This window comes from Pleuronectes platessa, chromosome 15 (assembly GCF_947347685.1).
Source record: "Pleuronectes platessa chromosome 15, fPlePla1.1, whole genome shotgun sequence".
Classification (NCBI taxonomy): Eukaryota; Metazoa; Chordata; class Actinopteri; order Pleuronectiformes; family Pleuronectidae; genus Pleuronectes; species Pleuronectes platessa.
Genome location: NC_070640.1, coordinates 5,754,932 through 5,778,385, shown reverse-complemented (window position 1 = coordinate 5,778,385; position 23,454 = coordinate 5,754,932). Strand labels below are relative to the sequence as shown.

At 43.7% G+C, this 23,454-nt stretch overlaps 1 protein-coding gene across 1 annotated transcript; it reads right to left on the bottom strand.

Annotated features, from left to right (window-relative positions):
• Positions 1-3,224: 3,224 nt before the first annotated feature.
• caln2 (calneuron 2) lies at positions 3,225-20,701 on the bottom strand. The gene is made up of 5 exons (XM_053441616.1): positions 20,554-20,701; positions 15,666-15,809; positions 13,175-13,287; positions 7,057-7,210; positions 3,225-4,821 (listed from the first exon to the last, which is right to left on the bottom strand). Exons 1-5 carry the CDS (start codon positions 20,669-20,671, stop codon positions 4,694-4,696), a joined length of 657 nt encoding a protein of 218 aa, XP_053297591.1. The 5' UTR covers positions 20,672-20,701; the 3' UTR covers positions 3,225-4,693.
• Positions 20,702-23,454: the final 2,753 nt, after the last annotated feature.

Sequence of the window (23,454 nt, the reverse complement as noted above, 5' to 3'; positions counted from 1 at the left end):
TTAATCATGATTTAGAGTGAGCGCCGACGCCAGCACTGTTCCACTGGAAACCTCAGGAAACAGGCTGCCAGACGAGTAAATTAATCTCATACTGCGTGGAGCTAAATAGAGCTGTAACCTCTTGAAGACAATTAAATGAACTGAGCTCACTGGGAAATCAGTTGGTGGTTGATACACTCACGGTCTCACGAAGAAGCTTTCACAATCCTTTACTTAAAAAGACTTCCAGGTGATACTGAATAAACAAGCAGACAGTTTGACCCAGTATAGATCGCAGCAGTGACCATCCGCTTATAGAGCAGCTCTGGTTCTGGAAGTACATATCCTGTTTCTTTTCTCCATTGACGTTTTATAAATTACTTATGAAAAGAGTTGTAAGTCTGGAAACGAGCCGACCGGCTACGAGATGAGTCCTGAACATAAAACATATAATTCAGAGCAAAAAAATATTGGAATGGAAAAAAAGGCTGTGAACATAATCATTTTAAGAGTTATGAAGTACACATCCCATAATCCTTTGCGAATATAGATAGACCTTGAAGTTAATATATTGGAGTAATAAATGACCTGACCTTTTGGACTCTTTTCTTCATCTCTAAACTGCATCATGGTAGAAAGTTTGTAAACTAATGTAAAATGGCCCAATCCGCTGTATTCGCTCTCGTGGTTGAGGCCTCTGTCGTTTCGGATGCTCTTTGTCTTTATAAATTAAAAATCTCTCGTGCAATCTCACCATATTATCGGCCAAGTTCCACATCCCTGAGTGGAAAGTGCTGACAACTAAACCTCCTTTTTTGTGATTTTGAGATACTCATCTCATTTGTGAGATCTGCCTGTGCTGCTTCTTGCGGCTGTTCCCTTTTATTCAGATCTGTGTGTGTGCGCTGTTGGTACCGCAGCTCGGGGAAACTGCACTGAAGTGAAAACCACGCTGTGTTGTCATTCTATTTTTAGTGCTGGTATTTAAAATGACACGGCAACGGTGATAACAAGTGACAAGCAAAGCAACATGTCTAATTTTACTCTTATTACCAGCCAGGCCCGTGTATCTGTGCTCAGCAGCTCACTGTGAGCCAAAAGTGATGTGGACAGGCGCCTTGTTACCCAGAGGTTATGTTTTCACTCCTGTCCATTTGTTTGTTTGTTTTTTGTATGTTCAGGTATAGAAAGAACCCAGTACATTCTGGTGTGGATTCAGGAATTGTTATATCTGCAAAGGAAGTTCTGCGTTTTTTAACCCTGTTTGTTTGTTTGTTGGATTGCACTTTAGCAGTTTGTAGGTTATTTAAAACTTCTGAATGAATTATCACAAAACTTGGCTAAAGGACAGAATGGATGGATAGAAGAAGAACCAGTTAAACTAGTCTGGGGTGGATCCAGATCAGGTGGCGGATCCAGGAAAGAACACGCACAAGATATGGCAGTTTTTTACATTTTCACTTTCCCAGGGAATTATTCATGGTTCTTGATTAAAAAATAAATCCAGCATATTCAGAGGACTGATATTTATGAGAGTGGGCAGCCTGGTGCAGCTTGATTGGATTGAAGGAGACTGTTGGGCCTTGGTGGACGTATGCGCTCTAATGAGTTATTATTATCTACAATTAAAACAACTTCACTTAATACCTGGAACTTACATTTTGAACGATCAGGCATATAATAGGGAGACTGATGTGTGTGAAATTTTATTTTAGAATATTTTGCCCTTTTGTGTCGCAGGATCATTTTATTAGTTAGTGTATTGTGTGTGTTGTGAAATTTGAATCTGAATTATTGCAGAATCCCTAAACACAAACACAACTACCACAAATTTCTATCAAAACAAGGTTTTATTGCATAAACATATATGGATATATCTTTTTTTTTTTTTTAGATTAAACAGATTAAACTTGTCATTTGCATTTTTAAATATCCAGTCGGTAACTATTGCTGTTTTCTTTCACCTTTTCTAAGCAGCATGCCAAGGTTGTATTACATATCTGTGTTTAGTTTTTATTTCTATACAATCTACAAGGTAAAAACATGTTTTGGTTAAAAAAAAAACCTCAAAAGGAACTTTCAAAAACATGAAAATCGTGAACTGATCCCGTCCCGTCAAAGATGTACAGAAGAATAATGTAAACTTCAAAAGTGTTGATAAAAGTTTTCTTTTTTCAAATGAGTCTCCGGTACTTGGCCACACGAGGACATGTGAATGGCACAATTATTAGAGAATCGGTACCATAAAGTGATCTATGCTGGTTTCAGAAGGACCATGGCGCTAATAGACACAGGTGAAGACACGGTCCGTCGGTCAAATGCTTATGTGCTGAGAATATCAAAGACATGGACTGACTCACACGGATAAGTGTAGCACACATTACACAGCAGTTAATACAGGACCATGAGGCAGTGGGAACATTCCATAGAAAACCTAATGTGACTAAAACACACAATATAATTTATTCAATGTCAGTTTCAAACATCCACAGTGAGGCCTATAGACTCTAGATGACGTGAAAGAGAGATGATGACGATGATGATGATGATGATGATGATGATGATGATGATGTGACCTTGTATTTGCATATTTATGAAAATGTCCTCCCCTGCACTCTGATTTGATTAATAGCTGGTAGAAACTAGAAAAATGGCTGTTACAGTATAAATTGGAGAGTCAGATATGTGACAGTAGTACATACATTTAATTTAAATCAATGCTCGGCCTCCACAAAGAAAGGTTAAATGGATTTCCCTGTTTTTCAAAGACACGGAAATCTAAACAACATGCATACTGATTTACAGTATAATACATTTTTGCTGTTATACTTGATCTTACAAAGCTATTTTTTTTTTTATTCATAAAGAAAGCCCTCTCCCCTCCGGCCCTGGAAACAGACAGTATATAACTTCCCATGTCTGCACATCAGTTTGATTGAAATGTTTTCATCCAGCACAGCAATGGACAAAAGACAAAAAAAGAACTGGTCCTGGAAATTAATCGGAACCTTCAATGTTGTAATCATGAGTAATGAATACCAGTGATGTATAATTGTCATAATATTAGTGAAAATATTTTGAGGACATCTCTTAATATCACAAAACAATCACATAAAACACAATGGAAATGAAGGGATGAAATGTGCTCCACCGACACTTTAAACTTCAGGTAATTAAAATTTCTGAATGACAATTTGCTAACAATAAACGATTTTAAATATATAATCAATACAATACAATTCCAGTGACGGTAGATAAACAGTGACATCTCTTTATTGCCCTGCACCACATTACAAAATAACCCCCCCAAACATTTTCAGCCTCAAATTGAATCTAATTCGGATCTTCGACCTTGGGCGGCTCAGAGGAGCATGAATGTTAACACCTGCAAGGTCCTCTCCGATCTTGTTCATCCCGGTGCGCTTATTAAAATTGTAGTGCTATCACATCTGAACCATAAAACATAGCTGTGACCCCAGAAACGATCGAAGGCCCTCGAGTCTCTCATCTAATCCTAAACCGTGCACCGGCCTCGACTGCACAACCCTGGGATGAGGAAACAAAATCGTTGTTTTGCCATTAAAACTAATGAACGTTCACTGATTCAGACCAAACTGCCCCTGTGTAACAGACCCAACACACATCAGTGCTCAAAGTCTTGTTTCTGAGCACCTTGTAAACAGGGCTGATCAAGCGTTTAGCTGCAGTTTTCATGTGAACCACTAGAATGCAACCTTCTCCTTGCCAACAGCAAGTCACAGCCCTACTGAGAATCCCTGATATGTCTCACTAGTCTTCTACCCTTCATACATTCTGCTGCAGAGAGGAACGATACATTACACGAGCTACGTAGCAATGAAATCCATGGGGAAACGAGAGAGATGTCCGGTATGGCAGTGGTTACATACTGGTCTTGTGTGGTTTGAATGAGATGTTGTTCTGGAACATTGTCTCCCAACACTAAAATAATTAATTACAGAAACCACATCTCAAACGTCATTGGACAGATTCTATATCTCTTTTTATTTTCTTACATCTTACACCTGCTGGACAGACGTGATCGCCACCGTCTTTAACACACACACACATGTTGAGTGACCAGTCAATCCATCAGTACCATGTAAGACTAACGAGTAGAGCTAGTGGGACAGCGGTCCCTCACTGAGTATCGAGTTGTGCTCCTTTGAAGATGCACACGAATGTTCCGTGTGCCCCAGGATCGAGGATTTAAACGTTTCACAAAAGGTGCCATGTTTGTACAAGACGACAAAGTGAAAAGTGAGGGATTCACCATGCATTTAAATACTGTGTCCAACATTCAGTGCCCACATTCATTCAGTTCACATTCAGCGGGGTAACTTCTCTGGGGTCAATATGCAGTTGTCCATAATAACTACTGTTGTTTTTCCTTTTTTTTTAAATCAGTAATGGCTCAAAGCACCTGATACACATTTTTTTTTCTCGCAGATTAGAAAATCAAGTTTTAAAGAGCGGTCTTGATCTTCAAAACCACAATGCAAAACAAATACATCTCTCTCCATTTAACTCACGTTGTCTGCTTTTTTAAGTCCAATCTAAACTTAAGAGAAAGAATACAACTTGAACTGATTGTTAAGAGAAGTGCCTGGGTTGTGGCTGGTCCAGCTTTGGCTGCAAAGACAAGATGTGAGGTCGTGGCTGTCCTGTCCACTCCTCGTGCTCACAGTGCAATTGGTTATTCCATGCCGTTCCGCAGCATCTGATTGGCCGCGATGAGCATGACACTGATGATGAAAGCCATGGCGAAGGCGCAGATCAGACTTTTCCTGACGCACGTCTGCCGATTCTTCTTCTTAGGATGAACTGAGAGAGAGAGGGAAAAAAACTTTAATAATTTCAGTAACATTATGGATTTTCTGTGTAATTGTTAATTCCTGGTTTCATTCAAGTTGATTTATCATTTTGTTTATGGATTGTGATGATCAGTGCAATCACGCCTTCTCTTTTTCTTTCGTATGAAAAAATGAAGCTGGGGGTTTATTTCACATGTTCTCAGATGATCATCATTCACGGCAGCAGTTCCCATTAGAAACTGAAACCTTTGAAACCTCCATTATCTGAGCAAAGACTGTGACATGGAGTCAAAAGCTCTAAAAAAGCTATTAAATGGACTTTTGAGTTTAAATCAAGAATGAACTTGGAATCAAAACTCTGAAGAATTCCATAATCCTCCAGGCGTCCGTTTGAAATGTCAGATTCAAGCATTTGAAGGAATTTCAACAAGTCACAAAAATGGCTGAAATATCTGCTAAGGTTTGCAGCGCTTTTGCTTTGCACCTTATTTCTGTGACCCAGATCATCAATGGAAGCATCTGCGCTGTGAAGATGGATGAATACGTGAGAGGCACAGACTGGCTCTAATCCTCACTCTGCTGCAGCCAAAACAAAGACGAGAGTAGTGAGGTGGAACTTTTGTTCTGTTACCTATTTGTTTGGGCATCTTTTCCCCCCATAAGAGCTAATCTCTGGAGATTGGAAGGAGGGAGCAGAGGAAAGACAAACGCGTCCTCCAACAGGCCTTACTGCAAAAGCAAAGCCCAGAAGTCTCCTCTCTGTTGTCCCCCTTGTCTCAGTTTGTTAGAATCACACACCGCATCAATAAATCAAGTCGGAGCTTTGAGTCGTGGATCTGAGAGGGATTGTGAACACTGCTGAAGTCCCACTGGACACGAGGAGGATGGCAGCAGGCATGAAAGGAGGAAGATGAGGATGTGGGACGGGGGGGTTAAAAGAACGGAGGGATAAAGGCTTTGCACCTCTTCATCCCTCCTTTGCCAACTCCCCTTCTTCCTTCCTTCTCTTGTTTTTTTCCTCTCACTATCTCCACAGCTTGCCCTTTCCTCAACACCAGAAACTTTGAGAAGAAGAAGTGCAGTGCCAGCGGTTCCCTGATCCCTTCTTTAGCCTCTTATCGCCTCCTTCACTGTCCCTTCGCTGCTAAATGTCTCCACTTCCTCCCATCTATCTCTTTTTAGGGGCTCCCAGTGACTGTAGGCCAGTACCCGATGGATTCATTAGGACTTGTCTGGCTTTGTGGCGCATTTGATCCGTCTTTACCTTTGTCCTAGTCGGACTTTGTGGATGATTCACAGCAGAAGAGCTATTTCAAACTCTCACTGACACAGGGTCAGATTTATCCTTTAAAGCAACATAACTTGAGTCTTATGCTGCAAGAAAAATGTCTTTTCAATTTCGCTTGCGGTTTCAAACATTGGCAACATTAGATTGTTTTGGACTTTTCTCTCAAGACCAAGGCCGTACAGATGGAAGCTCTGTGTCAGATGGTGCCGTAATAGCAGCAGAAGAAATAATTAAGGATTTCACCTTGAAACTTGTCAAGCAAAACCTCAAAAGAGGTTTAAAAGTGTGTTTCCTTGTGTTATTTTTATCGTCCTCAATAAAACTGTTGTTTCCCATTTTATTAGGTCTGTGAATAAAATGAAGAAAGCTCATCTAGGGAGTTTTGTGCTGTTGCTGTGTCACTGACATCTGCCATAGATTTATTTATTCGTCTGTTCATCGATAATTTCACATCCAGGCTTGTTGCCATTTTAGTTTTGCTATAATAATGGATGTAGCTGCGTAGCTCACAACAAGCTAGTTATTCGGAATCATCCCAAGTTAACTCTGATTGGCCACTTTCAACAACAACAAAAAAACAGCATAAAAAAAACTTAAATGAATTGTTGTACAAATTGCAATAGATGTCTGGAAACAGACTAGTTTAGCTCTTCTTTCAGTCTGAGCTAACCGCCTCTGGGCTGTAGCTTCATATTTTGCTCACAACCATGAGATCTTTATGGATTTCTTTGTGTTTTAAGTATCTAAGTCAATGTCCCATCTGCGAACATGGAGTAGGCAGGGTTTATGCCTTGTACTGCAGCCAACCAGCAGGGGGCGATTTGGCTTCACTTTTGTGTCATGTCGTCCATCTTTATACACAGCCTGTGTTTAAACGTGTTGTGTATTACAGTACAGAATTAGAGGTATATATATATATATATAAAGCTTAAGTTTCCATGAGAACAGCTTCCTCACCTCCCTCGTACTCGGGGCAGTTCCCTGAGCCTTCGTTGAGGCTCTCCTCCTCGGTGATGATGATGTTCTCGATGTCCTTCATTGTCAGGTGGTCCCGGAAGGCGTGGAACAGCACCTGCTTCAGCTCGTCCAGAGACAGCTGCTGCATGTCAAACTGCGGGGACACACGGCGATCAATGCAGACACAGTCATCCACAAGCCGGCTCGAGGGCAGATAAATATAGATGTGATAAGATATGGATGAGGTGTGAGATGCACTCGAGGTACAAAAAAAAACAAAAAACGATGGCATCTATGAACGTGTGCTTTGTTGCCTACAGGGTACAGTATGTAAGCAGGAGAGGTGTCAGTTGTAATGTAATGGCAGCGTGTTTGCTCGTGCATCACTGCTGCTATTTTTGGGAGCCGGAATCAGTATGCAAACCTGCGTGTGTGTGTGCAGTGATTAAGTTGGATACAAGCACTATTGATTTAATGGGCATATCAATTAAAATGAAAATACCAGCACATTAACTCCATTGTAGCTGCTTGCATCCTCAGGTGTTTGTTCTTGTTCGTATTGAAAAGAGCTTTCGAGGCTCTGACCCATCTCTGGCTTAAAGTGTGAATCTCAGCCTGTGTCCTACTCAGTGTCTGCCCTTCCCAAAACATCACGTCCCACCTGTCCGGCAGATCCCTCCTACAATCTACACACACACACACACACACATGCATAGCGTCCGTGTCTGTGATTATTACTGACAACACAATCGGTTACCTAGTCGAACACCACAGATGGACATACTGCGGCAGACGAGGCAAAGAGGAAGAGAATAAGGGGTCGATAGAGAGGCGAGGAGAGATGCTGCAGAAACGACAAAATGGAGAGTATGGCGAGGTCAGAGAAAACTGAGACGATGGAAGTGGGAGACACAGATGGAGCAAACAGAACTGGCAGACAATAGTGGTGGAGAAGACGTACGAGTTGTGATGGTGGCGAGGAGATGCTCATTTCAGCGAGGGGACTGTAATCCTGCCTGAGCTTCATTGCTTTGCTCACTAAATGCGAAACAGCGTCTTTCATACACAAACACCTCGGGTAGAAACAACAGATACTGTTTTACATAAGCTGCTTTCAAACATGTCGGGATGTTTTCCTGAAGTTTTCCGGAGAGGGTTGGACGTAACAAATTCAAACGACAGGTCATTTGCTACGGACATCTGATGGAACTTCTCCTGGGAACCCCTGACAAAAATTATCAGAGGGAGCCCATGGGAGACCACAGGGCTGCACATTTTAATTGGGCACGAGTTGGCATGTTGATGTCGTTTCTAACACACAACAGAAGCAAAAACTGGAAGAACACAAACATCTCAGGATGACTTGGAGGAGCTGTACATGTAGAAGATGCTGCAGATGTGATGAACATAAAAAGAAAACAAGATTCTTGCCCAAGATGCAGAAACAAGCAAGTAACTGCCTTCTCTACAATCCCCTGCTGAGCTCTTCATATGTGAAAAACAAAGTTAATGTCTGAAAACTGTGCAAATGAAAAATAGCAAATGTTAAAATTGTATTTTTGTGACTGGGAGCTGTCATGTCGTGCATGTTTGTACTAAGTTCATGTTGCCAAGCTGTCGTTTCTCCTGGTTTGACAGAAATGTTTGAAACGCCTCAACAGCAACCTACACTCAGTTAATAATACTTTCACATCAGGGAACACAGCTGCACAACCATCAATCATTTCAATAATGATTTTCATACATATGTTCAAACAAAAGTATTGGACCTTGAACTTGCTGTGACTCATGCCACCCTCATGTGACCCTCCAGGGCAGATAAACAGGGAGCGGCAGCAGCAGCTGGAGGGCCGGAGATGCTCTACCGCTGCTCTCCTCCTCGCCACAGCTGTCTCTGCCTCCAACGGCTGCAGGGAGACGGAGGGAACAACTCTTTGGACCGCAGCCGCAGGACAGGCAACACGACGGCTCAGGACAGGAACATGCAGAGCGTACAATGTTCCCGTCTGTCTGTTTGTAAAGGGGGGGGGGGGGGCTGCCACAGTGGAGCTGCTACCTGTTACCAACCAGCGGAGAGATTTCTCCTCCTGTCTCTGAAGGACATCCACTTCCACACAAACACACGCAGAGATGATGGGGAGATAACGACACGGGAGTTCGTCCATCAGAGGGTTTTGTCTTTCACTCACAACTCAAATATGGGTTGGTGTGTGCGGGGGGGGGGGGCAGACAAACAGCAGGTGATCGTGAGCAGTGACCAGTGAGACGCTGAAGGAGTCAGGACACATCAATCAGAGGAACAGGTGCTCATGCACCGTCCTTCCAGTCTAATCCTGCCGGCACTCGTACTCTTCAAACTGGTTTCGTCAGTCGACCACCTGCTTCGTGTTGTGACCCTTCTCTTAAAAGTCACCCAGAGTTACAACCTGGAACTTTTGTGTCTGTTATTCTCTATTTCCCCTCTCATTTGTGCTTTATTGAAAAAGACTAAAAAAAGGCTGTTTATCCACGTGTTCTACATGTTGCACACACACATGCACACAGAGGGACACACGCTGAGAAACACTGCAGGTAAGAGAGGATATTTTTAACCAAAACAGCAGAGGCTAGAGCCAATGAATAATAGATTAATAGATTAATTAGATCCACAGAAACAGAATAAGTCACAGGAGCTAGAAGACGCTTTCCTTAAAAATAGATTTGGTGAATGTGAAACAAAATGTTGTTCAGTGGAGCCGATGAAACAGACGAGCTGCTCAGGTCAGACTTTTTCAGAAACACCAGTGTTAGAATAATTGCACTTATGGTTCAGGAAGAAAGCAGCCACCAAATGGCAGCCGTTACGTAACAGAGAGACACGGTCTTTAAAAAAACGTACTCTACATTTAGCATCAGCGGTCCTGAGCATGAACATCACAGACCGACTCAACAGATGAAGACGTCACTGGGCAAATACTCCATCCTGCTTCCTCCTTCACTTTCTGTTCCCACTAGACAGATACACTGGCAGCTGGTCGAGCTTAAAATCATAAGTTTGGGGCAGAAAGCTCTGTATTGACTTCACATTTATAACATAACGTTTGACACAAATAAGAACAGACGACCTACTCGAGAAAGTTGAAGGGTCTGTCATTGATTTTCACTCCAACTAGTTTCAACCCGAGACTGTTTTTAAAGATGGATGACAAGAGCTGGGGAAGCCATTTCTTAATTTCTCTAGTCTAGTACTCTGTGTGAAGCGAAGCTAACGAGCTGCTGGTAATAGGAACAGGCATTAAGATGATATTGATGCGCTCGTCAAATTCTTGGCAAGAAAAACCAAACTGCTCATTTTGAACAAGTAGTTTTAGTTTTGTTTGGAAACAGAACAGAACAGTGGGGTTTTCAAACGACTGTAATGATAAAGAGATGTGTCACAAAGGGCTCTAGTGCACCTGTGCATCACTGCAGCAGCATGACAGGGAAACTACTGATCTGCAAAAGATGAAATTCATACACAAAGGGGGTGCATGTAAGGTAAAGTCACTGTGTGCATTGCTGGTTGGTGGAGTAAGTGATTCTTCATGTGGTTCAGAGTAGTAACTGTTGTTCTCTGGCTTGCTGTCACACTTGAGTGAGTGTAACCTGACCAGCGAGGTGTTGAGCGAGCACCTGAATAAGACCGAGCACTAAACGGTCACTACTTTATTCCCCTGGTTTAAAACCATCGAACAATTAAAACTCACAACTCTTAATTTGCAGTAAACAGGGTTGAACATTCTTTCATGGTCATAGCTCAGGTCAAAGACTTGGCCATTAATCCATTTATCTGGTGCCACATGTCTCCATGTTCTGTCCCGTGTCCTTGAGCAAGACACAAACCTCAGAGACCCTTCAGGACGAGAAGGGTCTGACAGATGAGCGTGAGGTGAGGTGGACCACCGACCACCACATTTCCCAACTATTGTAAAAATGATCAAAGAGTCTGCAGACCTCTCTCCTGCAGTTGTTCCGCACAAATATATGTGTCAGACTCTCTTATACACACTGTTATGAGCTGAAAATGACTCTTAGGGCACCGCGGCTTAATATGCAATGGAAGACTGGGCGCTTCCTTTTTTCAACTTTAATTTCCTGCCTGTCAGCAGAAAATGGGGTAACTTGAGTAAAGAGTTTTTCAAAGCTAAATCTCCCCGAGGTTCTTACTGCGACCGGGCGGCAGCGGAAAATAAACAGAAAAACAGGAATGTTTCTCAGATATTTCAAACTGATCAAAGAGGAGGGACACACACTGAATGTTTTCATGACAGACACACAAATACAAAAAATGTAATTACAAAAACAAGTCAACACCAGCCTCCCTGATGAAGTCAGTCATTACACATCTCTCTGTGTGTGAGGATATTACCTGAACTGAGTGATTATGGCCCAACCTGATGGGCCTCCTTCTCTTTCCATCTTTGTCTTTTGAACACAATGACTCTCCCTCTCTGCCTGCCTCCCTCTGAGGTCTGTGCAAAATCAACACACACACACACACACACACACAGCTCTCACAGTCCTCAGACACTCTTCCTCCCACCATCTCCCCCCCCTCCTCTTCCTCCTTCTTATATTCTTTCTCCCTCTGCTCTCATCGCTCCCTCTCCCGCTTCTCCTGCCTCCTTCCTCTCTGGCTTTTTTCCTGTCCCCCTTTCTTCCTCCTGCTTCCTCCCGGTCTTTGTGTCAGGTGGACATTGTAATTCACCCCCCGAGACGCACACCGTCTGCGACCTTCATGAATTACAGTCCCTCGTACCTCTTTCTTTCATTCTCTCCCACTCTTCTCCTTTGTGGCTTTCACTTATATTCCTGTCTCTATGTGGGGCATCCCAACCCCCCCCCCCCCCTCCCAGCTCCCACTGCACCCACCCTCCCCTTCCTCACATATTGTCCAGCGTGCCTCGCTATTCTCTCATCTCTTTCAGCCTCAGCTGGCTGGCACGCACTGTAGTCCTTGCTGCTTCATCTCTCTGCCACAGATGCAATGTGTCTCATTTAATTTTCTATTTCACACAACGATCCGAAACGATCCTGGTGTTAAAATCTGGAGTTTTTTCTTTGCAGTAAATTATTTTGTTTTCTGATGTTTGAATGGCTTTTTTTTATTTTGGTGCATTTTTCTGAAGTGATTGAACAATGAAGTCGAGGATGAAGACGGCCACACTCACGCGCACACACACACACACACACACACACACACACACACACACACACACACACACACACACACACACACACACACACACACAGACCTCTTAATTTCAGTGAGTCACCCTCTAAACGTTTCTCCTCTCATCTGACTCAAGGAAAGCAGAGAGCAACTTCCTGAGAGCTGTCACCCTGCTCAACCAGCCGTTCTCACACTCAGCACCCCCCCCCCCCCCCCCCCCCCCCCCCCCCACACACACACACACAGACACACACTCCAAACTCTGCACTTTTCATTACTGTCGCATGTCTTACCTAAGAGGCACAAAAGGAAAAACTCTCTGAGGGAAGCAAATTTTCTATCTGGAACAATTTCTCTAAAAACAAAGTAAGCACGTTCAAAAGCATGTAGATGAGCTGCAGCCTTAATCACCACTGAGCCCAGTTTGGACTCTTGCAAGCACACAAGCTCAGACTTTCCCCATAAAGTGGTGCATCCCTGAAATTGTTATTATGGTAATACCTTCTGCACCACTGTGAACGGTAACCCCCCCCCCACACACGGCCAAACCAGAAAAAACATGCACGTACATTCACACACACGCACGGAGAAACACACTTATTTTCCCAGCAGGTAACTTTTCCTTCAAGGTCCTCCTCCTCCAAGTTGAAAGGAAAAATGTCTCCATTTCTGACAGGGGAACAGAGGAAGCAGGCGGGGGGGCGCCCGAAAGTGTGTTTGTGTGTTTTTGCACTAAAGTAGGTGCGTGCCTGTGTCGAGTTCCTGCAGAAACTAGGGCTGAGCTTAAGGAAGTAAGAACTGCTGAAATACAGAGTCAGACAGACGTGAGACGGGCTAAGTGAGAGGAGTCGTTCAGGATGGAAGTGATAAGCGATGGAGTGAGTGATGAGAAACAGACCCTCAGCCAGCTGGGAGGAGGGAGCTCACCTGCCAGAAGATGTTGTCAATAGTGTTGCCCAGGAATCCTTCTCTGTTGTCGGACGACAGCAGTTTGGGCCCAAGTATCGTCATGAACTCCTCAAAGTCCACCTGGCCGTCCCCTGCAGTCACACACACACACACACACACACACACATACACACACACACACACACACACACAAACACACACACACCAACAGAAAGAGCCGGAGATAGACCGTGAGGATAAGTGAGACACTCAGACAGGAAGGCTGGCAGACCATGCTGACGTTTATTTGTTTGCAGAAACTATGAAAATCAGAATGAGATGAATCAACAGGCCGATGTGCCCTCATCCGTGACAGACATTCACGGATCATCAGTACTAAGTCACCTTTTCGAATCAGGTGTGTGCATCTGTGTGTGTGTCTGTAAACAATCATTAGCCGTATTGTTTTACAGCTGCATTATGCATTCTGCTGCTGAACGTTGTTAGAGATTATAATCAACGGCCACTGTCCCATGGAATTAGTTCTCAGTGAACATCTCAACAACAGCAGATCTTATAAACTGAGTTTCAACACAGAGTTATTACACTGGATATTGCAAATATTGACATTACCAACAGTTAACTATGTTATCTAATCTTTATTGTGTGCGACGATAAGCAGCATATCAGAGGAATAATTGTGAGTCTTCAGGAGTGTCAGTGCTGTTGTGTGGGGGCAGGATGTTTAATTTATGGATCTGTAGAAGTTTGCTCACGTTGAAACCACATCAATCAGCGAGATCATGTTAACTCGTTCTCGCAAATGTGTCTGGACCCGCCTGGCATTCAGACTGATTTACATCCATCCCTCAACTGGTTGGAGCCATCCAATGAGACAGTTTAATACAAAAACTTTCCGAGGAGTGACCAATGGCAGCGACGCCTGAATCATCCTGCAGAGGTTGCGGGTTCGGATCCAGAACTTTGCTTCTATCGATACAGGTGAAATGCTCAAAAAGATATCTGAGGTCTGTTGAATCTTCTATTGAGGCGATATGAAACTAACTGGATGGTTTATTTTCTCAAGAAGAGGACACAAACACCTCCTGACCATTGTCGTCTCTCTACAATTCCGTCACTCTGTGCTACATCCAGGGCCGGGTCTAGACAGGCATGTATGAGGGGGCAGCCACAAATCTTGAGGGGGCATTGTGCCTAACCCTAACCCTAACCCTATTTAGTTTCAGGGGGCACAACATTTATTTGAGGGGGCCAGGCCCCCTCTTGCCCCTGCCTAGACCCGGCCCTGGCTACATCCCTGTTGCTCTGACTGGTTGCAGGTCTGTTCTGCAAACGTTACCCGCGCCTTTTTAAAATCGAAAACGAACCGAGATGTTCCGGAACCGTTTGCGAATGTGAATGCAAGTTTAGAAGTTCCCTCAAAAACACTATGTAATTTGGTACTCATTAAAGGGAAAATCAAGTTAGTTTTACACCAGTACACTGGCTTTAATTGAAGTCTAATTAGGTGCTGAGTAGTTTAGAGAGTCTTTGTGTCAGTGCACAGCAGCTGAACATGCACAATGTTCCACAGAGAAGCAAACCATTCAAAAAACGTTTTCAACAGTGTTTACTTGGGTTCAAACGGAGCTGCTCTTCCAAGAACACTCATTTTCCCCTTTAAATTCAGAGCTAAAATTACAGAGTTCTTTTCAGGCACATTTTCAAGGAGATTACTGAGAAATGACTGCGCAATTACAGGTTCATAAAACGCAGCGCCGCCATGTTTTACTGTGTATTAATAGTATAAAGGACGAGCGGGTCTCTGTTCTGAAACCTGACTGCAGTTTCTTTTAAATGCAGCTTTGAATTAACATAATATAATCGTACATTTTAAAAGCACTTTGCCCCAAACCTGAAGGGAGGGTGAGAAGATAATGGCCCAGATCAGCGGATGAATATTCCTTAGGGACATAAAACACCTGATAATAACTGATATGCTTTGACTAATTCTTCCACAACCACTTTCACTGCTTTATAAGCGATGACACTGGGATGATTGGTGTGAGATCTGTCCTCAGAGAGAAACGTTGACCAGCTTGTTTTCGATGCAGAGACCGTTTCCTCTGGGAATTCACAGACGAGGCTGGAGTTTAAGGAGCAGGAGCGGACATTGCTCTTTGTCGTCTCGGGGGGAATTCGTTTTTTTGACATCTGACCACCTGCTTCTCCTACGGACGCTTATAGAAACATTCGGAGGGAGCATCTCTGAAGAAAGCTGCAACGCTAAATCCCATTTGCCCAGAAGGAAGTTAAAAGAGGCTTTAATTTCCCTGTTTTTGGCATCATTTACATCACATTAAAATTCAACACACAGAAATATTCATACGACTCGGTTTCTTTGAAAAGGAAAATAGATACTTGAAGCTTCCACATATTTTAATACAGAAACAACCACTCTAAAGAAACACTCAGTGCCATTTGAACTGAACACTTCCTCATAGGAAATGGTGCTTGTGTGTCGCCTCACCGTCCATGTCCAGTCTCTGCATGATAATGGCCAGCTCCACTTCACTGGGCATGTAACCCAGGGAGCGCATGGCCATGCCCAGCTCCTGCTTGGAGATGAAACCATTCCCGTCACGGTCCAAGATCCGAAACGCCTCACGGATCTCTGCGTGATAAAGACACAACATATCATCTCTCCACATCCTCTCTCTCTTGGTTACTGGGTGAATCAAGACTTCACTTTCCTTTCTATGTCTTGAACGTGTTTCGAAGGTCTGAGCTCTCCACAGCAGACAGAATTATTCATTCATCTTTAATTTTCATTGCCGCCAAATAACTCAAGGCCGGTACTTAATTGTTTGAGTGATTTCTCTGGTGCTTCCTGTGTGTGTGTGTGTGTTTTTGATAAAGAGCTGTGCTGCGCTATTTCAACGCTTTCCTTTAATTCATTTGCATTTCAGATGTTGTGACGGACATTTGGAATTAATGAGGAGATTTGTTTAGCACCGTTTTTACTTGTAACTTTATTTTCTTGCTCTGTTTGAAAAATGGTCTTCCTGACACTCAGTGTGTGTTTGATCGTTGTGTTTCCATGGATTTTCTGTTCTAATTCCATCCTCTATACCATTAATCACACAGATGCTGATAAAAAGCAAAGAATAAAACACATAAAATAATAACGACAATTCTGCAAAACCTCTTTGACACATTTTTGCATCCTCTCCCTTTTCATGTTCAGCCTGGTTTTCTTCAATCATCTTATTTACAAACCCCAAAGCAGACGCACTCCATATATTTTTATTTCAACAATCCATTAAATCCCTACTTGTGTGTAATAGAGTTCACCTGAACCTCTAACTCAGAGAATTACCACCTGACTCAGCTGTAAAGAGTCTGAGCTCATTGTTTTTTTTTCGTTTTTACAGCTCACAACTTTAGTGTTCTGGCTCACTACACTAATAGTATTGTGTTCGGATGCAGCGGTGATAAAGCTCTTAAAACCCCACAGTAGAATTCCTGCTCTGCACCGAGCAGCAGACGCACAAAAAAGAAACTATCAGGTGAAAAGAGGATTTAAAAGTCTCATATTCCTCAGCAGGTGGTAGAGACCAAAGCTGAGCTGAAAGAGGGAAGATTGGACACAAATACACAAATACAGTTTTCTTCATCGTGCAATCATCCTGTGCCACTGACAGAAGTACATTTTCTAAAGATAATATTCCTATATGTAGTGAAAGGTGTATATTATGTACATTTTCTATTTAATTGCTTATTTTAATCAACAGTTCATCTTATCTTAACTTGTGTTTACATTGTTGCTTTTAAAGCTTGTTGACAGCTAAAAACAAATACATTAAATGCCGGTTTAACTTAGCAGTGTTTCTCTCTTGCTGCACCTTGTGAATTAGGTGTTACGCTTGTTGTCTTGACAGAAGATCGGTAAACACTTAGATGTGTCAACTTGGGAGACAATTACAAACAAACTACTGCGGTTTAGGCTGGAGAACAACCACAAACATTGCATCAGGACAATATTTCTGTCTCACGCTGGTGTCTTTAGCCTCATAAATCGTAATCCTGAAATGTAAACACAGAGCCGTCAGATGGTGTCGGGGGGGTGGACTCATCCAGGAGACGGAATGAATGATTAACAGATAGGAGGCCGGTCTGGAGAGGATGCTGAAAGGTCTTTCCCCGGTGCTGATAACAGGCTTTCCCATTAAATGGAAGTGCTGCAACCTTTCTGTCAAGGTGAGGCTGAGCTCGCGCAGTCCCTCCTCCCCCTCCTCCTCCTCCTCCTCCTCCCTGCTCTCTGTCTTACTCCTTTTCCTTGTTTGTACTACATCTTTATATACTTATTGCATTTCACAACCCCCCCAGGGGCCCATCCCCTACCCCTTCGCACGGCACAATCACCACCAGCATTGCCAAGAGCATAAAAGCCTTTTTCTGATTTGAAATTGTAAGTAAACGCGCACATCTCCCGAGGCGTCTATCTGTTAGTGCAGGAGAATTACTGAACCCTCTGAGGACCTCACAAAATACTCCGCTCAATCACAGGCTAATTGCCTGTCAATCAATTCGCCCCATGTGAGCTGAGGTGCGAGAGGGAGAGGTGGTCGAATTTATCGACTCGATAAAGACACAGAGACAGGGCAGACTTCTCAGGTCTTTATTCATCATCTATTCTCATGCCAGTGTTTCATTGTTCTGTGGATCTCGGCACTTCTGTGGTTGGAAGTGGTGTCACTGAGGGTTCGGCAGAAACACAGTCGCAAAGAGTAAAAGCCGCCTGCGCGACAGATTTAAATCACAATTTCCCCAAGACTAATCCTTTTTCTAACTTAAACAATGAATTTTACATGAAATTCATCTCGCTCTCTGTCTCTCTGAGCCCGTTTGTCATTAATATTCTCGTCCAGACATGCCGTTCCTTCCTTCCGCTGTGTTATAAGTCCGTCTCAGATCTGCCTCCTTTGCCTGACTCTGCTCTGTCACTTGCATGAGAGCCGAAGTTCAGTCGCGGCCCACATCTAAGCCTGTAAATATCCCCCACGGCTGCTAACTCGAGTCGAGCACCGTGCCGCCGCCGCCGCCTCACTTTCTCTCTCACTAAATAAAGTGAGAATCAGAGGCGATTGGAATGGGAATGTGGGTGAGTGTGTGGCCTTGAAAAACAAAGCGAAACGTATCTGTATGCAGCTCAACAGCAAAGAGTGCATTTTCAGTGGGGTATGAATGAGCTGGTCCCTGATGTATTACTGTGCAATTCCTGTGTGTGTGTGTGTGTGTGTGTGTGTGGTGTGCGGTTTGTGTTTTACGAAGCCAGCCCCCTAGGATTGTACATGTTCTCACTGTGACTGATGAAACACCTCAAAACCAGAGCAGTGATAGCGGCGGTCTAACACAGGGGTGATTAAATGGCCGTCTCTCTGCGCTAACAGATGATCCTGGAAGAACCTTCGGCATCTCTCTGAAGTGGGATTAGGAGTTTCAAATGCTGACAGCAAACACAACGGTTAGTTTGTCCGCATCGAGCAATTTCATCAGCTGGGTTTGTGGCTGACAGCGTCTGGATAATGACTCATCATGATGTCCACTGTCTCAGAGTCCAAATTCAATTTATGTAATAGCTCTACATAGGTTCAGAATGCTTTACCCTTCACGCTGCCCTTGACGAGACACAAACTAACCGGACTAAAGATGATGAGATGTTTCAGTCACTGTCGCCCTCTCTGCTTTCAACGACACCAGAAGCAACTGTTTTAGCAAACTGGGTTGAGTTGAGCACAGGGGACGCTGGATTAAAAGATTTATGCTACAAAGTACTTCATCGCAGAGCTCGTTCGAGCAAACGACAATAGGCCACATGTATAAACACAAACAGTCAGAGACACACTGGTGCTCCGTCCTCACACGGTGACAGGATCAGATGTTTCTTTCCCACCGAAGAAGTGTTTTTGTGCGACGTGCAGCCATTAAAGTAACACGTGAGGTTGTGTCATGAGATCAAATCACCGGAAAACACCCGGAGCATGAAGTCAAAACTTCTCTCTGTCAGTTGGAGATAATTTAAAGATAAATTGCTCCTACCTTGGTGTAACTTGTGTAGCTCTGGCCATGATGAATCAGCTATCCTGTATTAAATGAGCTAATTCCAGATTAGTTACCACCTTAATTGTTATGATACTAATAATAACTGATACAAAGGCAAACTGTGAGTGCAAACGCTTGCAACAAATACTGCAGCTGCACCAGAACATTTTCTGTGTACTGTGATGGAAGCTTACAACCGACTGAGTTGAATCAATTACCATGAACAATTAAATGGAGATTAATTTAGGGGTAAAAACCCACTGTGATGTCACTCATTGGTTTGTGAGCTGCCGTTTTGAAGCCCTGAGTTTTTGGGGATTTTGTCCAGCGCCATCTCGGTTTTCTGAGATCAGAAGCCATCCTGTTTGGGGGGGGGGGGGGGGCTGTCAATCACACAGTATCCATGCCCAATGGATACAGTGCCTTATCGTCTATTTGTCTCTAAATGAGACAATAGTTAAGAAATGAGCATCATGATGTATTGAAGATTTAAAATGTTACAAATCAAATGTCATTTTCCTGTCTTTACTTACATTGGCTTCACTTTCTACATCTATTTTTATGTATAATCTTTGATAAAAATCTGCTTTATACTAACTCTAGTACAATACATTAAAAAGCAAAGTTTGTTTCATGTTTTACAAGAAGATAAATGCAAATTTCACCACTTATTCTCATTTCTCGATGGCACCTACAGTATTTTTAGAGCTTGCCAGCTGAGATCACATGAATTACCGACTGGAGCTCAGTATGACTATAAAATATATATGCTGTATTAAGCTGTAGTTTTTCCTGAAACAATATACTGGGTTGTGTCATTATGAGTCATTGGATAAGTATTATGTTTTAGAAACCTGTAAATTCGACTTTACCATCAACCTGCAGATGAAAAACCAGCCTGCTTAAAAAAATCTGACAGATTTACACATTGGACAAAATGTGCATTGTCCCTTTTAAATAAATTAAATTAATATAATATCAAAAGCTATATTCAGTACAGTGCTGCTGGCAATATGGATTGAACACTTGAATTATGATTCTAATATCAATACATTTATGTCCTAATTCAGACCTGGTCAAACATATTTTAATTCCATCAGACTCCTGGGTCCTGTGACTCATTCAATTTCCTAACAACTCTAATGGGCAAATACAAAGACATAACCCCAGGAGAGCTGGACCATTGTATCTACATTTTCAAGTTGAGGGACATAAATTGCTCGTAGGCGACCCCACTCTTTACCCTGCATGCACCACCCCCCCCCCCCCCCGTCTCTCTCTGTCTCTGTCTCTGTCCCTGTCAACGCACTCACCTCCGAGCTCTTCCGTGGAGATGCTGTTGAGCTGGAAGGCTTCACTGCCCTCTGTCAGGGAGCTGCTCAGGTAGTTGTCTGGATAGAGCAGGCCCGCCCGCACATGGTGGAATGGCATCTTCTCCCTGTGGAGCACACACACACAAACACACACAGAAACACACAGTCAAAATAACCTTTGCATGTGTGTGTGTGTATGTGACAGAGCTACAGGTAAAGAAGCATGCAAGTGTTTTCAAACACACGCATGTGCCCTTGTTAGAAACACGCTTCTGTGCAGGGACCATTGTTTCTTCCACCCTGACGATGCTCATTTCTGGGAGAAACCGCCGTCTCCTTGTGACTGAATCACAGAGACAAATTATGTAATCACATTATAATTCAATGTAGTCACAAAGAAATATTCCACTGTTATTATTCTGATAAACACCATCATTATTATTGTCCAACGATCATTCTCTCGCTGTCTTTCTCCTGCCTGCTCTTTGTTCAGTCCCCCTGCAGAGGAGAAGCACTGAAGTCCTGTCACTCGCTATCTTTTCTTAGGCCCACCGACCCGTCACATCTGTTGACTTCCTGTGGCACCAGACAATCCCAGCCGCCACCCAGCATCTCACCCGGAGACCTGAGGGCTCGACAGGGCATCAATCAGCCACGGCTCCTGCTGCCGCATGATCAGAGCGATCCTCGGCTTTGATTCAGGAGACCTGTCGCTCTGAGGGCTGTCCCGGCGTAATGTTTTGACACTTTGGCAATATGTTATCATGTGATATTCCTGCCAATAGTACGTGCTGCATTGAATTGCACTGAGGTGAGGGAGACAGAGGAAGATGAGACGAGAGGGAGAGATAGAGATCCCAGGAGCCTTTCGTGAGCGGGCTGCTGGCAGGCGGGAGAGACAGAGATAGAAGTGGGGATGTCTCTGTCAGAGGAAACATGGTCAAACGTACGAGGACAACCCTCCCCTTCCCTCCCCTCCCCTTCAAGACCCAAATCCTTTGTGGATCTTGGAATCGGAGCCGAGGCACGAGGAGGACACAGACTGAGCGTGGAGACAAAGACAGTGTGAGAGGTTAAGAGCTGTGGGACAAGTGCATGCTGGCTCTGTGTGATCTGCAGAGGACACCGGGTCTGACAACGTCTGTGTGCATGAGACAAGAGACAGACAGCGAGCAGAGTGTGTGCAGAGAAGTGTGTAAGGGCAGCAGAGTTTGTGTAGATAAGTGTGTAAGGGCAGCAGTGAGTGTGTGTGTGTGTGTGTGTGTGCAGAGAGGTGTGTAAGGGCAGCAGTGTGTGTGTGCAGAGAAGTGTGTAAGGGCAGCAGTGTGTGTGTGTGTGTGTGCAGAGACGTGTGTCAGGGCAGCAGTGTGTGTGCAGAGAAGTGTGTAAGGGCAGCAGTGTGTGTGTGTGTGTGTGTGTGTGTGTGTGTGTGTGCGTGACGTGTGTCAGGGCAGCAGTGTGTGTGCAGAGAAGTCTGTAAGGGCAGTAGAGTTTGTTTGTGTGTGTGTGTGTGTGTTAGTGTGTGTGTGTGTGTGTGTGTGTGTGTTAGTGTGTGTGTGTGTGTGTGTGTGTGTGTGTGTGTGTGTGTGTGTGTGTGTGTGTGTGTGTGTGTGTGTGTGCAGAAAGGTGTGTAAGGGCAGCAGTGTGTGTGCAGAGAAGTGTGTCAGGGTAGCAGTGTGTGTGTGTGCAGAGAGCCGTGTGGGGGCAGCAGTGTGTGTGCATGAGACAAGAGACAGACAGCCAGCAGTGTGTGTGTGCATAGAGGTGTCTAAGGGCAGCAGTGTGTGTGCATGAGACAAGAGACAGACAGCCAGCAGTGTGTGTGTGCAGAGAAGTGTGTAAGGGCAGCATCTGTTCCTGGTTTCACTCTTGTCTGACCTACACATTAAAGGTGCTCAGGTCACCATGACAAAATGCATCTGTATGTTCAGTTGAGACACACACACACACACACACACACACACACACACACACACACACAGACACACACACACACACACACACACACACACACAGTCCAACCTGCACTTCTCTCTCCTATCATTATGCCTAAACTTCAGAAGATGTCACTTGCACTTTCACATACATGCCCCTCTTCCCTCTTACAAATTAAAAGTTCAACTTAAAAACTACATATTGCGCCTTCTTGCTGCCACAGGTCTACGTGATGTGACGGTGGCTGTGATGGCCTGATCCGCAGCCACACAAATAAAATGAATGGTACAATTCATCACACATTCATTTAGGCTCATTATCAGTATCGCAGGTTTTGTTATTTTCTCTGCGGCCACATTAGTAAACGAAGACAACAACTGATGTTTGGTTCAAATCTTGTTTATTTCTACATGAAACGACTCTGTTTTCTGACCGAGGCGCTCACATTAGGTTTACACTGTTTTATGGTAATTAGTTATATTAACTCAGTTTTCTTTGGATGTTTGTTTGTAAGCTAGTTACTTAGTTAGTGTGTTAGATAGCAAGGACAAGAACAAGTGCTGCCTCAGCATGGGGGGAATGGGGATTCTCTGTATTAACATTTACATGTTATCCATTTTGTTTCCACCTATAGTCTCCAAATGGTCAGCCAGGTTATATGTGTCCACTGTAGCTCATTAGTGAGGTGAGCTGTTTGAGTTGAAGTCCTGTTTTGTTTGGAGTATTTTCCAGTAGAGTTGACTTCAGTTATTAACTTAATCCCATCTTGTGAAAATAAATCCTGTGCTCACTTGTCGTTGGGCTGCTTGCTCCCTGACACTGTCTATTATTGTTTGTTGCTGTGTGTCTGACGTCCCCTCAGTCCACTGATTGTGTCTCTTTTCTACTTGTGTTTCTGTTGCTTGACGTCTTATCAGTTTTCCATCATCATGATTTGAAGTCACTTTGGCTGCTTTTGGCAGAAAT

What these genes read in the sequence shown, in the direction of transcription:
- caln2 (XM_053441616.1), bottom strand. Translation starts at nt 20,671, where the DNA reads ATGCCATTCCACCATGTGCGGGCGGGCCTGCTCTATCCAGACAACTAC. An exon ending in GCAGAGACTGGACATGGACG is followed by an intron (nt 13,288 to 15,665) that starts GTGAGGCGACAC and finishes GTGTGACTGCAG; the next exon opens with GGGACGGCCAGGTGGACTTT. An exon ending in TTGACAACATCTTCTGGCAG is followed by an intron (nt 7,211 to 13,174) that starts GTGAGCTCCCTC and finishes GTGTCCCCGCAG; the next exon opens with TTTGACATGCAGCAGCTGTC.